At 34.6% G+C, this 16,727-nt stretch overlaps 1 protein-coding gene across 3 annotated transcripts; it reads right to left on the bottom strand.

The window, feature by feature from the left end:
- Positions 1 to 260: 260 nt before the first annotated feature.
- Positions 261 to 14,739, bottom strand: LOC133294872 (guanylyl cyclase 1). 3 transcript variants are annotated; one of them, XM_061493631.1, is made up of 10 exons: positions 14,681 to 14,739; positions 13,656 to 13,960; positions 13,423 to 13,547; positions 12,123 to 12,234; positions 11,408 to 11,482; positions 10,932 to 11,020; positions 10,627 to 10,700; positions 6,116 to 6,188; positions 4,513 to 4,588; positions 261 to 921 (listed from the first exon to the last, which is right to left on the bottom strand). In XM_061493631.1, the coding sequence occupies exons 2-10, from the start codon at positions 13,815 to 13,817 to the stop codon at positions 847 to 849; spliced, it is 861 nt and encodes a 286-aa protein (XP_061349615.1). In that variant the 5' UTR covers positions 13,818 to 13,960; positions 14,681 to 14,739; the 3' UTR covers positions 261 to 846. The 3 variants fall into 3 exon arrangements, with proteins under 3 accessions (XP_061349615.1, XP_061349613.1, XP_061349614.1); XM_061493629.1 differs by lacking the exon at positions 14,681 to 14,739 and adding an exon at positions 14,252 to 14,464; XM_061493630.1 differs by lacking the exon at positions 14,681 to 14,739 and adding an exon at positions 14,252 to 14,464 and having other exon boundaries at positions 10,627 to 10,688.
- Positions 14,740 to 16,727: the final 1,988 nt, after the last annotated feature.

Below are 16,727 nucleotides of genomic sequence, written 5' to 3'. Positions count from 1 at the left end.
CCCAAAACCAGGGTCGCATTCCACTTCTCTCTTGCATGTGGGAATGTTCACAAGTGTAAAATACAACACAATACATGCACTCTTGTATTTAGAGCCAACACGCTTCTTACAAAAATTAGGGTGCAACTATCACGGGCAAAATGAGAGAGGATGCATTTAATGTTAATGGTTCATCAAGCAGGTCATGAATGATTGCCAAGTTCACTGAATAAATGGTCACATCACATGCATTTATTGAATAGAGAATACCTGAAGCAATCTTGTCTTCTCTGTAAGGGGAATGATATATAACTATAATCACGCATACCTGCCTAGATAGTATTCATCTGTAGTCAGTGACCAAATTGAATTAGCTCAGAATTACAAGAAAATATGAGCTGAAAAATCTGCCGTCAGGAAGAAATGAATAACAATGATTAATGATGAACCACCATGTCACATGATAGGAGACTTAACAGAAGCAGAAAATAAATTACAAAATCGAAAACAAGATATGTAATCGAAATTTAAATAACTGCTTCAATTTTATATGCAATTGAGCTCCGAATCTTATTTACGATGATAACACTGTTGTCTGTCTCAAATCTTTCTGAGAAAGAATACATGGTTTACACAAGATTAGATTGAATTGATAGTTACTATACAGTTTTGAGTAATGAATCTACACAATGCATATAGCCTAGAAGAAACCATTTTAAGAGGTTTTTCCTGGGATATAAATACATAAACTATGTGTAGCAACTAAAATACACAATGAAAATGAAATATATGCAAAAAAAAATTATTATTTTTTCAAAAAAATGCAGCAACATAATTGTTAAATCATTGCAAAAGAGGGAAAGAGATTCAAGAGTCAGTATTGACATCGATGGAAAGTTGCAGCGAAGGTTGATGATGGTTCTTGCTCTTCTCCAAAGATATCTGCTTTGGCCAAGCGAGGAAAAAAAATCATTTCGCATAATAATATCAAGTTATCATCTAAGTAAGAAGTAGGAACATAGGATTACATTATGATACAAACAAACTATATCAATATATATGGAATAAACGATGGTGAATACTTCCATTCGAAGTCCTAAAAAGGGGGCAAGATATTCTTACACCGGTGTAAGAATTAGAAGTTTTACACTCAATCTTGATTATTGATCTACTTGTATCCAATGGCTCACATTACTAAAAAATTAAAGCCTTTAGATATAAGTGGGATCAATGGACAAGATTGAGAGTGTAACTTACACTGGTGTAAAATGATCCTGACCCCCTAAAAAGATGATGATACTTGCATTTTACTAACATCCCATCAACCGTCTTACCTAAAAACATATAACCACCTAAAGGAGTCTATTAAGCATTTTACAACAGAAAAGAAATCAGTTTAATTTGACAAATAACTTCCGCTTGGAGAAAACAAATCACACAACGACTTGAGTTACAGGGAAACATAGCTCAGTTGTTAATGCCAGCGACAAATAAACCATCTATGAAGGTACATACAGAATGAATATATGTTTATCAGCATCTATCCAATTGCTAATAGAAACCCAATATTATGTACATCGAAATTTTAAAAGTTAAAAGCTTTTCAACAATGACACAGGAATCTATAAATCTATCAAAAACCCTGAGTGCATCTATTCCCTGTACGCCTGTCCGTTGCTGAAGATTTGGACCACAAGAAAAAATTACCATACATCAACATCAACATCAACAACACCTTTATCCCAAATTAATTGGGGTCGGTGGTAGATGAACACACATGAAAGATGCAAAACGGTTGAAAAAAAAGTAAAAAATAAAAAATAAAAAATAAAAATAAAAATAAAAATAAAAAATAAATAAAAATAAAAATACACAGATAAAATAATAAAATAAAATAAAATAAAATAAAAATATATGTATATATAAATAAATAAAAGTAAAAAAGAAAGGGACAAGAAGAAGTGGGGGAAATGAAGGGGAAAAGGACTAAAAAGGGACCATCTGGAACATAGGAATAACAACGGGTCTAACCCTCCACCATACTTATAGCTTTTCTCCATTCCTTTCTAAGACATACTGTCCGCCAATCTATATCCCACTCCATTAAATCTTGTTTTACTACTTTCCCCCAAGTAAGCTTCGGCCTACCTCTGCCTCTTTTTGTGTTTAGCTTTTGGTAACAAACTTCTGTTCTTACAGGAGCATCCATGGGTCTTCTCATCACGTGCCCAAACCACCTCAATCTATGTTCTCTCATCTTCTCGGCTACCGGTACTACTCCGACCTTTCGTCGAATATCTTCATTTCTTATCTTATCCATCCTTGTGTAACCACACATCCACCTTAACATCCTCATCTCTGCTACTCCTATCTTATGCTCATGTTGCCTATGTGCTGGCCAGCATTCCGCTCCATATAGCATTGCCGGTCGTACTGCTGTTTTATAGAATTTTCCTTTTAACTTCAGGGGAATTTTGCGATCACACAAAAATGCAGATGCACTACGCCATTTCATCCACCCTGCTCTGATTCTGTGATTTACATCCTCATCAATCTCTCCACCGTTTTGTAAAATGGAGCCCAAGTATTTAAAAGCATTTTTTTTGGGTACCTCTTGACCATTTAGATGCACAGGTTCTTGGTCCTCATCTTGTACCAGAGAAAACTCACACTTCAGATACTCAGTCTTGCTTCGACTTAATGTGAATCCTCTGGATTCCAATGTGCTTCTCCACAATTCAAGTTTTCTATTAACACCCTCCTTGCTCTCATCAATAAGCACAATATCGTCTGCAAAAAGCATACACCATGGCACTTCCTCTTGAATATCTTTTGTTAGTTCATCCATAACTAAGGCAAAGAGGTAAGGACTTAGAGCCGACCCTTGGTGTACACCTACCGTGATAGGAAAATAACTTGATGATCCGTTACAAGCTTTTACACATGTAGTAGCCCCATCATACATATCCTTGATTGCCTTTACATACTTTAATGGAACCTTTTTCTTCTCCAGGACCCACCATAAAACTTTCCTTGGAACCCTATCGTATGCTTTCTCAAGGTCTATGAACACCATATGCAAGTCCTTCTTCTTTTCTCGGTATCTTTCCATTAGTTGTCGCATCAAGAAAATGGCTTCCATGGTACATCTTCCTGGCATAAATCCAAATTGATTTACAGAAACCTTGGTATCTCTCCTCAAGCGATGTTCAATAACCCTCTCCCACAACTTCATAGTATGACTCATTAGCTTAATGCCTCTATAGTTTGAACAATTCTGTATATCTCCCTTGTTTTTGTAGATAGGCACAATCATACTTTCCCTCCATACATCAGGCATCTTATTCGTCTAGAGAATCTTATTAAAAAGATTGGTCAACCATTTTATTGCCACATCCCCCAGGCCTCTCCACACTTCAATAGGGACACCATCAGGCCCCAAGGCTTTATTAGTCTTCATCCTCTTTAAAGCCTCCTTAACTTCATGTGTATTAATTCTGCGTACAAATCTTCTATTCATATCATCATACGCGTCCTCTAAGTCCACCTCGCTTGTATCTCCATCCCCATTAAACAGCTTGTTGAAGTATTTAAACCATCTTTCATTTACATCTTCATCTCTCACCAGAAGTTTTTGATTTTCATCCTTGATGCATCTAACTTGAGTGAGGTCTTTACTTTTCTTATCCCTTATCCTTACAAGTTTATAAATACCTCTTTCACCATCCTTGCTCCCAAGATTTTTATACAACTCGTCGAAAACCTTGCCTCTCGCTTCTCGCACTGCTTTCTTTGCATTTTTTCTCGCCAATCTAAACTTTTGCAGGTTCTCTTCACTGGGACTTTTATGCAAAGATCTAAAGCACTCCTTCTTATGTTTAATTGCCTCTTGCACCTCTCCATTCCACCACCATGTTTTCTTTGTATGAAATCCATTTCCTTTGCTTTCTCCCAACACCCTCCGTCCCATAGTTAATTAGAATTTTAAATGACACGTAACAACGCAGATTTAATTGAAAGTTAAAAGGCAAGGAACGCCCTCCATCTATAGGTCAGATTCAGAAAACCCACCGGCAGTACAAAATTCTACAACCTGACTCCTAAAACTTATCAAATCGTGCAGCGTAGTGTAAAACTACAAGCTTTTGCGCTAGTTGAAGGGGGTTTCTTGTATTTTAGCCTTAACTAATGTGGGCCTAGCACTTAGATTGATCCAAGGAAAACTACAAGCTTTTGCGCTAGTTGTCAGATCACTGATCTGGCAGGTGAACACATCTCAGGTTCCATATCCACCTAAGTCCATTTTGGCATTCCCCATTTCCTCATTAAGTTAACGAAAAGTAAATAAAAGATACAATTGAACTTATTTTAAATTATTGGTTAATTGAAAATAAAAATAAAAATTTAACAGTATCCTGGGCTAAAACTTTATTTTGGGGCTAAGTTTAGCAGCAAATACTAGATAAGTTGTGGTCAGAATACAAGGAACAATAGCTTGGTTAAAGATGACTTAAGTAAGATGCATTAACTCACCAAGAGAAGATCCTCATCAGTACCAAAGGCTTTACGAGCTTCTTCTAAGGATTTCGAAGAGATCCTCTTATGTTTCCTGCATAAGATTCACGGAGTTTTGAATTTGTTAATTAATAAAGATGATCAATCAACTCTTATTTTAGGATTAAAATCACAAAAAGAATTAGGCAGTAGTTCATCCACTCAAATAATATGCAGATGTTTGTCATATTCATTATTCAACCAAATTGTTTATGGAAATTAAAAAATAAAATAAAATTGACCAATGTCATTTGTTTTGTTGTCTCGCTATGTCAGCAAATTCTGCCACGGTTGCAAGGAAATCAAGATATTATCAACGTATCCAGTAAGATAGTAGTAGTTAGAACCACGAGGCAAGAACACACAAAATCTTAAGAATACATGGATGGTTTTTGTCATCCAAGGCATGTATACATCTAAATTTATGCAATGGAAGGACAGTGTGTATGCCTATGCTACTAGACTGATCTGGCAGGTTATTTCATCAAATATCTGGTTAAAGAAGCAACATATGTTAAATTTATAATTTAAACTTCATAAGCTAAAATTTCAATCATAACCGACAGCAGGACTCTGACCCTTCTGAAAAGTTAGCATGCTAAAACTACAAAGCAAATGATTTATCATTTATCCAGTAAAACCAAAGGCATAACAAACAATACCAATAATATAACAAGCATGGAACCATTATCAGTATCATTAAACATCCACTGCCTGGAGCAATTTCATAAAAAATGGAACTGGAAAGAACTTTCTTTCAGAAAGACAGAAACCACATAAATATGAATTCTCAACAGAGCAGATGCAGCCTATATGAGAAACAATGAATAAGTGATCATGCAGAAAATAAAATGTATTCAAAGTCTCAGGCAGTTTAACATGACATCTAAAATTTCTAGATTGCCATGAAAAATAAGTTATTGAGTAGCAACAGCTCCACTTAAACATATGTATTGTTGTCGATTTCATTGGAAGATTCTACTATGGAAAGTTTTTCCAATCCCAGAGGTTCTCTAAAGTTTTAGATTTCATATTATGAATTCTTGTTAGATTCATAATATACCTAAAAGACTGCAACCCTTATGTACAGCATTGTCATAAAAGTAAAGTATATGATATCTCTGTTATTAGGAAGATCCTAAGGAGACACATACCTGACTATATACATGTGCAGTAGAATATGCCATGTGATTTTACTTAAAGATAAAATGAGATTCTTTCCTTTTTTTTCGAAAGACAAAAAACTAGAAGCAAATATGTTCAATGACACTTTGAACATGTATTACATTAATCCCCAAATGCCAACATGGAATTCTCAGTGGATTGGTTACAATTAACATATATTGCTTTTACAGTTTTACCTAATTTTATATAAGCATTATATGCTCTAAGAATATTTTTTTTCTTAAAAAAAAAAAGATGACTTATTTAATGATTAAAGGAGTTGGGGATCCAAGTGTTAATATTTATGATCCAAACACAATGGTAAAAGATTTTAAGAAGGATAAAATAATACCATGCAGAAAATTTTAAGATAATACAAGTTATTATCCAGCTAGTAGAAAGAGGGAAAAGAGGATACTTAGAGCTAGCAGGATCCCTTATCTCAAACATATCTGCTCCAGCATCATAACCACATATCAACACATAGTGACCTGTCAATAGAATTTTTCTACTTAGTTGACATAATAAATCCATTAATTTCAGAATGTTAGAATGAATACTAATAGAATACGAATCCATCATGAGGATACTGACTAGTTTCTCACATCATAGAAAAATATCAGCTCTTATTCATGATTGTAAGCAAGCACAATCTTGGAGTTTAGGAATTAGAATTTAAGGAGATCAACATCTATTAGTCCTTTGTCCTTTTTTAGCAGAAGCACTAAACATAGCTACACTAAATGTTGTATAAAAAATATACATTAGCTGTCCAGTCCTGCTTAAAAGCACACTTCATTTATTTACAAGCAACACGTCATATATGAATAATATATTATATAGATTATTATTGAACTAAGGGGGCATTTGATACGTGGGTAAATTTTGGATTCCCGGGAAATGGATATTGAAAATCTTATTTACCCACGTTTGGTACAAGGAAGAGTGAAAATTTTCCTGAGAAAATTACATTCCCAGGATTTTAAAATGTTCAACAAAATCCCAATCAATAATACCACCCCATAGGTGGTATTCTGAAAATCCCACACGGTGGGAAAATATTCTCAATTTTTTCAGACAAAAATACCCTCACGTCATCGTCAACTCATGTCGTCCTCGACTATTTTGATGAGAAGAAGCTGATGGAAGCTCAGGGTAGCAACCAACCCTTGACCACCCTTTACCAAGCTCGCCACCAACCAGCAAGGCTTCATTAAGGTTGCACAAGTCGGCGATGGCAATATCGCCTTCGGCTCCGCCGTAAGTAGTGCCCCTACTGACGTCGAGCTCGTGAAAACCGTCACCACTGAACCCTACAACATTTCCATTCTCATCTTTTCCCTGGCGTTGATAGCTCACAGTCTCCATTAGCACCATTTGGTTCACAATCCCCACAAGGAGCAAAGGCCCCATCCCCTTCAACAACTACATCTGCAATTTTAATTTTAAATTCGATAAGTTTTGAATGAAATGATGGGTAAGGTTACTTTTGTAAAATTATCTCACATTCCCAGCAATATTTGATAATTAACCAAACATAGAATCAGAAAACTTGAGCCAACATTCTTGGTAATATTTTGGCCTACCAAACAGCTTTATGGTAACATCCTGGGAAATTCACTTTTCCACCATATTCCTGGGAATCAACATCAACATGAAAAATACCTTAATCCCAAACTAATTGGGGTCGATGGTAGATGAACCATATTCCTAGGAATCAACAACAAAATTTCTCCTCTGCCAAACGTTCCCTAATGAGATGTGTATGAAAATAATAACAGCAAAGCAACTTAGATACATCTTTTCCTGCTCAAGTTATAAAAGCTTAAGTTTTTCAAATATATATTTCCTAACTTTGGTTCCAAATGTTGCCAAATTTTAGGCAATTAAAGCTATGTCGTTTGAACACAAGCCCTACATCTCATTACTTCTTGAAAGAAGTTATTTTCTCCCAATATATAGCCAATGTTTCCATCATACTCCATGGTAGACGTGGATGATGGATCTTAACGTTACATGCTACGGTCACACAAAGTAAAAGCACAAGACAATTTATTTAAGATGTTGATATTGAACGGGGCAGACAAGCGTATGTTGAACGTTCAGCCGGTACATTGGCCCCACATAACAAAAAGTTAAAAAAACTTGTAATGAAGCAAAAAGCCAGGTTGCATCAGCCCTTTAAGTCAAGCGCATTTCACATAAACCAACAAGTTTACCGGTTTAAAGGGTTCAAGTGCACATCTGATCCAATAGGGGAGTCCAGTATTTGTTTAATAACTGTAAAGAACCTTGAGGTCACCACCCCAAAAGCTAGCTCAAAGGGTGGGAGTGCCCAAGACCTTATAAACTTCACATTAGTTGCACATACAACCAATGTGGGACTTACATATCTGAACACGCTCCCTCACACGAGAGCCCATTGGGCTTGAAGAGTGGACAATGCAACAGGCCCAGCCTACCTGTGCTAAGAAACGCCACAAGAGAAAGTGGGGGATGGCGAGGCTTTGATACCATGTAAAGAACCTTGAGGTCACCACCCCAAAAGCTAGCTCAAAGGGTGGGAGTGCCCAAGACCTTATAAACTCCACATTAGTTGCACATACAACCAATGTGGGACTTACATATCTCAACAATAACTATGATTTAAACTAAAGTAGATAAGCCTCTATATTTCAGATTATTAGGATATGAACTACTACAGCTGTAACTTATAATTACAAAAAGCCTTGCAGATTGCTGCAAATCTCCAACCTATAAAACTAGACAGTGTTGATGCAATTTCTGTATTTTACTCATCCACAAAACAGAAAGGTTTTTTTCCCAGACAAAATAACTGTTGTAAATATTATAGTATAGAGTAGTTTAGTGTGAGGAATGAAGTCCCATGTCATGCATATCTCTTTGTAATTCTTTTTTATTTAGTTATATAATAGAGCCTCTGCTGCGTAGTTGAAACACACAGATTTCAGTATATGTCGTTGTTTGGCCTAGATTATGGAGACACATTCTTCCTAGTGGCAAAAATGGCCTTTATTTGCTTCTTTCTAATTATGGCTGCTATTCGTCACTGGGTTCTTTATCCATTGTATGTTAAGAATGTTTTCCTCTATGGTGATCTTGCGGAAGAAGTTTATATGGAGCAACCTCCAAGGTTTGTTGCTCGGGGGATCTAGCTTAGTTTGCCATCTCCACAAGCCCCTATATGGTCTCAAGCAATCTCCATGGGCTTGGTTTTGAAGATTTAGCATTGTTGTACAACAGTTTGGCATGACTCGAAGTGAGGCTGATCACTCAGTATTTTATCATCACTCTATTTCAGGATCCATTTATTTGGTGGTATATTTTGATGACATTGTCATTACAGGTGATGATCATCATGGCATTATTAAGATAAAACAACATCTATGCTATCATTCTTAGACAAAAGACCTTGTAAGACTCTGGCATTTCTTACGGATAGAGGTGGCCTAGTCCAAAGATAATATAATGATATCCAAAAGGAAATATGCTATGCACATTCTTGAGGAGATAACTTTGTTTAAATGCTAAGCTAGTCGACACTCCAATGGATCCAAATGTCAAGCTTCTACCAAACCAAGGGGAGCCATGCTCAGATCCAAAAAAGTATAGAAGATTAGTTGGGAAGCTAAACTACCTCACAGTCACTTGACCAGGCATCTCATTTGTTGTCAGTGTGGTAAGTCAGTTCCTGAATTCTCCTTATGAAGATCACTGGAGCAGTGATTTGTATTCTTAAGTATATTAAGACAGCTCCAGGACAAGGTCTTTTTTATAGAGACAATGGTCATACTCGGGTTATGGGATACTTAAATGCTAATTGGGTAGGTTGCCGCACTGCTGGGAGATCCATCTCTGGGTATTATATATTTGTTGGAGATAATTTACTATCCTGGAATAGTAAGAAACAAAGTGTAATTGCTAGATCAAGTACTGAAGCAAAGTGTCGTTCTTTGACCACAACCACTTGTGAACTCATCTGGCTAAAACAACTGCTTAAGGGGCACAAGTTTAGATTTAGAGACATTGAACCAGCAACTCTCATATGCGATAATCAAGTTGTTTTGCATATTTCTTTTAATCCAGTATTTCATGAAAGAATTAAGCATATTGCGATAGATCGTCATTTTGTCAGAGAAAAGGTCCTCTCGAGAGATATTGTCACCAATTTTGTTAACTCAAATGATCAACTGGCTGATTTGTTCAGTAAGCCTTTGAGAGGTCCTCAAATAGATTACATATGTAACAAGCTTAGTGCATATGATCTATATTCTCCAACTTGAGGAGAGTGTTGTAAATATAGTAATATTAAGTAGCTTAGTATGAGGGATGAAGCCCCACATCATGTATATCTTTTTGTAATTCCTTTTCATTCAATTATATAATAGAGCCTCTGCTGTGTAGTTAAAACACACGGATTTCAGTATGTACCTCTCGAGTCCTGATATTTAAAAATAGCTTATTGTGTTTATAAACTAAAGCTACTTCCAACGATATTAAATTTTTAAAGTTAAATTAAAATATAGAATCTTCAACAAGAATTCAATGTACTAGAGTGGAGAATTGTCTATAAGTGCTTGCCCATCCCAGTCAGATAAGACTAACTTTATAAATATAAAATTTTAAAATCAGATTTAACAAGTCTTCTTGTAGGAAAGTCAATGAAAAGTCACGGAGATGTTAGCTGTCAATTACCCTAATCGGAAATTGAAATACAATAATTTACTGGTGCATTTGTCTAAACTCAGCATATATAAAGAAGTCATTTAGAACATGCATATCACAGGCGTTAACTAAACAAATCAACCACTTACATGTATAGAACAGTTGTACGATAGCAACTTCAATTTAGAAATAATACATACAAAACACATACAAATAAGTCTAGGCTAAAATATCAATGCTCACCCGTGTAGCCAGGGTTGTTGCAGAAGATGTCAGGGACACAAACATCTTCTTGCGATACATGACTGCAACATAACCTTTTCAGAAGCAGATAGAAATGCCCATCACCAAAGAAAATGACATTATTGTGGAAGTAAAAAACAAAATAACAGAGAATTTATATTGCACCAGGGGTAGCAAATTTTCTAAAAAAAGAGTTTGTCAATGAATGAACTTGGTTTACCTCAGGTACTATGTAAAATTGATAATAGTATTTGAGTATGTAAGTGTGGTACAGTTATTGAAAAGGGATTAGAAGAAACCTGTACCTCAATTTATTGTGGTCAACTAATGCAATAGCAATATATTTCCCAGACAATATGAGAATAGAAATCTGTTCTCCACTAATTGACGTACACTGTAAAAAGATGGAAAGGTTTGTTGACTACTTATAAAGAAACAACAAAGTCGTAATCAGATATAATGTCTCCATACGGAAGAAAAGACAAATAAGCACAAAGTTCTACTTGTCAGTTTCTTCCAATTCCAACAAATCTGCCAGAGAGCATCATTCTAGCAAGCTCTATAAAAAAACTATTTCCTAATCCATTAATATGTATTCAGTAAAAGTGCAACTGATTTTACACCCTTTAATTATTTCCTACCAAGAGAAACGTAACAACAAAACATTAATTGAAAGAAATGACATTGTAACATTTTCCTTTTCTTTTCCAATAGTTGACAATCTCAGAACTTCCTTCAGATTGATACTGAAGGGATCGGATAAAAAAAAGATGCAGTATACCTGTATATCAATTCCAGCATCCATTGCTTTCTGAAATAGCAGATCCACTCTCACTAGATCATTTGGCAATTCCTCCTATACAGCATTTAAAACAATATCCTATCAACCTGATGCAATAGTGATTGCTACAGCAAATTTCACTCAAAATCTCCAAAAAAGCCAACATCAAAATGACAAGTACAAAACATACATGCCATAACCTATAAACTGTTATTCTTTCCATTCAATCATGCTTATCAATAAGTCCTACAGCCAAACACGAACACATTTTAGGCAAAACATGTCCACTTTTCTGTTAACACCGGTGAATCCCATAAATAAATGCCATTTAATTGTGCATATGTAGACAATGTCCTCTAGGATATGCCAATATATCTCAAACCCATATTCCAACCACTCTCAAAGAAAAGTTTATATCTTCAATTTCTTCATCTACATAGACATGAGTGTGCAAAGAACTAAGAGACCAAGTGAACCCCATTTGGGTCCTCAACATTTTCAGAACATCAATTTGCTCCTCAAAAGATCATTAAATCAATTTACTCCTCAAATATGGCTTTTCAGCATTAAAATAGTTCAGAATTTAATGTTGCGAGAGCCAACAAAAATCATTTGATGGCCAAATTGATTTTTCAAAAATCTTTTGAGGAACAAATTGTGTTTACACAAAAATACTAAAAAAGCTTCTGATTATTTCAGTATTACACCGAATCACCTTGTAAAATGACTCAACACAGTAGTTTGGGTTTGCACCGAATGTCACTGTGAAGTAGGAAAAAGTAACAGAAAATCTCTGTAACAAATACGCCAAATCAACAGTCCAAATGCTGCAAAACAACAGTCAACAGCGAGACAAGTCAGAAGTTAATCATATACTTTCATATTAAATTATGATATTCAACTTTGTTTTTTGAGTCCACGAATTTAATCTGTTTTAGTATTTGATTCAGACCAATAGGTAAATTAAATGTTGTTGGAAAAATAAAATCACAATTGTTCACAAAATTAGAACTTAGAGCATGTTTATATTCAACCATAATTTATTTTTTTTAAAAAAAAAAACTTTTCATTTTCCAGTTTTCTTTCCCTTCTTCGAAATTCTGATAAGCACTTTGGTTTGTATCTTGAATCCAGAACAGCATATGCAAAGACATCATTTACATGCAGAACCAGACTATCCTAATTCCTATAATGTGTGAATCCATCAATAGTTGATGCCTAATGGCCAACTTCAAGTTGGTTTCTGAATTTTTACCGCTGACAATAAGGAATCTGTCATTTCATGATAGGTTTTATATACAAGACAAAAGGCACAACAGATCTTGAATTCTGAAGCAAACTTTAGCTCTTAACTGTTGAACTCCAAATAGAGAATGAAATAATCAATTCATTAACGTAACTTTTTATCAAGTATTTTATAATTTTATTCTAAAGAATCTAATTTAGTATGTTCCTTGGCAAATGGAAGCTTCAAATTTGAACACACACTTACACTAGGAGAAAATAGGTATTTTCCAACTGATATCGAGGGGAGCCCAAAACATCTAGGAGATCTACATCCAACAGACTAAGCAATGAATCACACAATAGGCCTCCTATACCCACATCTAAGCCACACTTAAGTTCTCAACAACCTCCCCCTCAAGAAAGTTTGGTCCAAAATGTAATGTGAAAAAACTAAGAAACCTTGCCACCTGATTAACATTATAAGATTGTAAATGATTTTCAATTAAACAAAGTCATGGGGGAGGAGAGGAGGACTGGAGATATACTTACATAGGCACAATACTAAAGTAAATACGTTTGCAACTTTGTGTGGAACGCACAGTGAGTCCCACACATGGTCGTGAGTGTGCCAACTATAGACACTTTACTTTCTTAACCAATAATAAAAGCATGAACTATATTTCCTTCTTAGTTGCATTAGACATAGTCATGTGTATATCATCTAGGATCTTCAAGCATTTCATATAACACAGTAACTACGATTTCTAAGCTTTTATAGAAGAAAAGACCTAGTTGAGCAGCATAGTTCAGCCAGTGCTTGAATATTGTAGTCGTTGTCACCCATAGTTTTCAAAACCATCAAGACACAAGCAAGGCCACAATCCCATGTATATATTTGGTTTATGTGTGGTACCTATAAGCATGATTGGGATAAACTTTATTACAGATATAATAAATGTAAAAACATTTGCAGTATACTATGTAAAGAACAAGATATCAGCCAAAAATCACATGCACTTACTTCAATGAAGAGTGAACGGCGCAAGGAGGGAGGATGGGAATCTAAGTTGCTTGATGGTTGCTGAAACAGGTACGGATCTATCACACTCAAATTATCTCCTTTTAATTCTCTTTCATCTTCCGTCTTTAGAATCTTGTTCAATAGCAAGTATATGGGCCACATTAATGACCAAATTGGACGTGTAAAATGTTCACTTTCAAACAAAGGTTCAGGAAATGAATAGAGTCCAAAGAGGGAAACTGGGTGGTCCTTGTTGTGTACGAGGAGTCTCAACCAAATTGATAGAATTGCAGTATATATCCTACCTGCAGCAGTTTTGACATAAAATTTATTAGAAGTCAAGCATAGAATTCTTCAATTTCTTTGTAGTTAAGAGCCCTAATTTCTAAATCCATTGAAGGCCACACCACCTAAGAAGGCTGGATTTGAATCAAATAAGGGAAGGGAAGGGACGGGTAATTTTTCACTTTTAATAAACATTCTCCTTATTCAAGAATTTCTGAAAAACAGATATTATCATGTAACCTTCCAATTACTCCGTATTCAATTATATAAACAATTAATAATTCTTTAAATTTAAAAATGAAAAAAATAACCTCTCCTTCTTTTCTCTCCAAACTCCTCCATCCAAACATAATAGGGGTGAATAAAGCCATGAGGATTGTTCAAGTTAAATGCAAATTTCACAAAATCAAACTTAGATGGCCTTTGAAAGTTGACAAAGAGTGCAGGGCAGCTATATCAAACTTGCACGAGACCCCATTATCCTAGAAATTCAATATTTTTTTTTCTTAAGACTTTAATCAAGGTATCCCAACAACAACATCAAATTCGAAAAATAACTAATTGACAGGATCATAAAATAAAAAATAAATAAATAAATCAATTTGAAAAAAAAATCTCAACAGAACATCTAACAAATAATAATCGGAGAAACTAGAAATATAAAAATGTTGTTGCAGGAAAGCTAAAAAATGGAAGCAGGATCATACAAAAAAATGAGATTAGAACGAAATTGTACGTACAAATGAAGAAGGCGCGTGTTGAAGACAGGTTCAGGTATTTGGTTGGTGTCTTTTTGAATCCTTTTTGTTTATTCCCTTTTCAGTTTTTGATTTTCCTTTTGCACCCTTTCTACTTCACGTTTTCTTTTTCTCCTGCTTCTTTCTTTTTCTTCCCCTTTTTTTTTATTTGAGTAAATATCTTTTTTTTTCCTCAAACAAATTTCATAACACCTATTTTAGTTCCTAGCAAATAAAAAGGTCCATCGTGATTCCTACAAAATTCAAAATGGACTCATTTTAGTCCTTTTAGAGACTAATATGGGTCTGTTTTGAATTTGTGAAGGACCACGATAGACCATTTTATTTGCAAGGGACTAAAGCGGACATCGTGAAATTTGCGAGGAACAAAAATAATATTTACTCTTTTTATTACTATTATTTTTGGAATAGTTTTTCAATGCTACATTATTGACTAAGCTATATGAATCAGATGCGGCTACCACGAGATTAGGCCTGCACCTAAAGCAAATAATAATTCAGGAAACACTTTGTTATATATTATTATTTATTATCTGGCATATATGAAGATTTCAACGCTTAATTTTAAATAGTTTTTTTTTATATATATATTTCTATTTTAATTACATCACCTCTCGTAAATATGACGTTATACATTTGATTTGTTCCAAACATTATTCTACCTAAAATATGAGATATATTAAGTATTTTTGCAAAAATAAAATTATTATTATTTTAATAAATAATTATGAATATATAGTTGTTTTGAAATTATTTACTGATTTATTACACTCATTCACGCCCGAATTAAGCGTAAGTCGTGACCATTCAGGCATTCACGTCTAAGTTAGGCGTGACTCTCAAGACATTCACACCTAATTAAGGTGTGACTCGTCTGGTGTTGACATGTGACACAAAAAATTAATCATATGAACCATAAAACTTTGAAAAGCCATAACTTTTGAGTTTTGACCCAGGTATCTAAATCAGATACTTTTTTTATTTCACAAAACTTTTCGAGATCTACGCAATGACACTTTATTTGACATATTTTATCTCACACAAACACAATTCAAATTTGCAATAATGGTATTATAAGAGCGTTTAAACCCAGAAGTCTCCGAGTTCTGAGTTTGTAATTTAATATAAATAAATAAATAAAGATTTGATTTGTGATTTAAATTAAAAAATTTATTTTTTTAATTCTTAATATAAAAAATAAATAAAGATTTGGTTTGTGATTTAAATTAAAAAAATCTACAAAAATTATTATTAATAAGGAAAACAAAATAAAGATTTGATTTGTGATTTAAATTCAAAAATCAATATGAAAAAACTGTATTAATAAAGAAAATAATTAAATAAATATTTTAAATATCTAAAGAAGAAGGATTTTATTTTTGAAATCCATTCAGAGGCTATAAGCTTCCAGCGAATCCAGCCATAATGACGTAGCCATTGTTTCGTATAAGAGACGTTTCCAAACTTTATGTTGGAAATCAACAACACACAAATTGAAAACGGAAAAGAAAAAGAGAGAGAATAAACACAGCGATTTACTCTGGTTCATCCAATTTAGGCTACGTCCAGCTTGTCTGTACTATATTCACCTCATCGCCACTCGTTACAAGTCTCTCGATTACAAGGCAAATATAAATAGGATTACAAAACCCTAACAACAGCTATTCATGGGCCCAAGTCCAAACTGCTAAGAAAATTATAATAAAACAGAGGCCCACAATCGTACCTAGCCTCTACGGGCCAGGGGGTGCTGCCCCCCAAACCCCCGGCACCCCCGGACCCCCGCCCGCTCACCTGGGAGCGAAACCCCAGTTACCTTTCTGCTGACCCCGATAATTAGGGCCCTCATCAGAATGCGAAGTATGAGCTATACCTAACACTTTAGAGTTCATGATTCGATTGCAGGTTTAGTTTTTTTTTTTATATCCATTAGTCCTTTTTTTATTTTTCTTTTAAATGTATTTATTTTTTCTTTCTCTTAGGCATACATAATTTAAATGGCTTTAAAGAAAAAAGTCATAAAACAGAA

The sequence above is a fragment of the Gastrolobium bilobum genome, unplaced genomic scaffold, assembly GCF_033153095.1.
Source record: "Gastrolobium bilobum isolate Gb01-03AN ecotype WA unplaced genomic scaffold, APGP_CSIRO_Gbil_v1 utg19071, whole genome shotgun sequence".
Lineage (NCBI taxonomy): Eukaryota > Viridiplantae > Streptophyta > Magnoliopsida > Fabales > Fabaceae > Gastrolobium > Gastrolobium bilobum.
The sequence above is the reverse complement of the archived record's forward strand: the minus strand, read 5'-3'. Positions and strand labels throughout refer to the sequence as shown.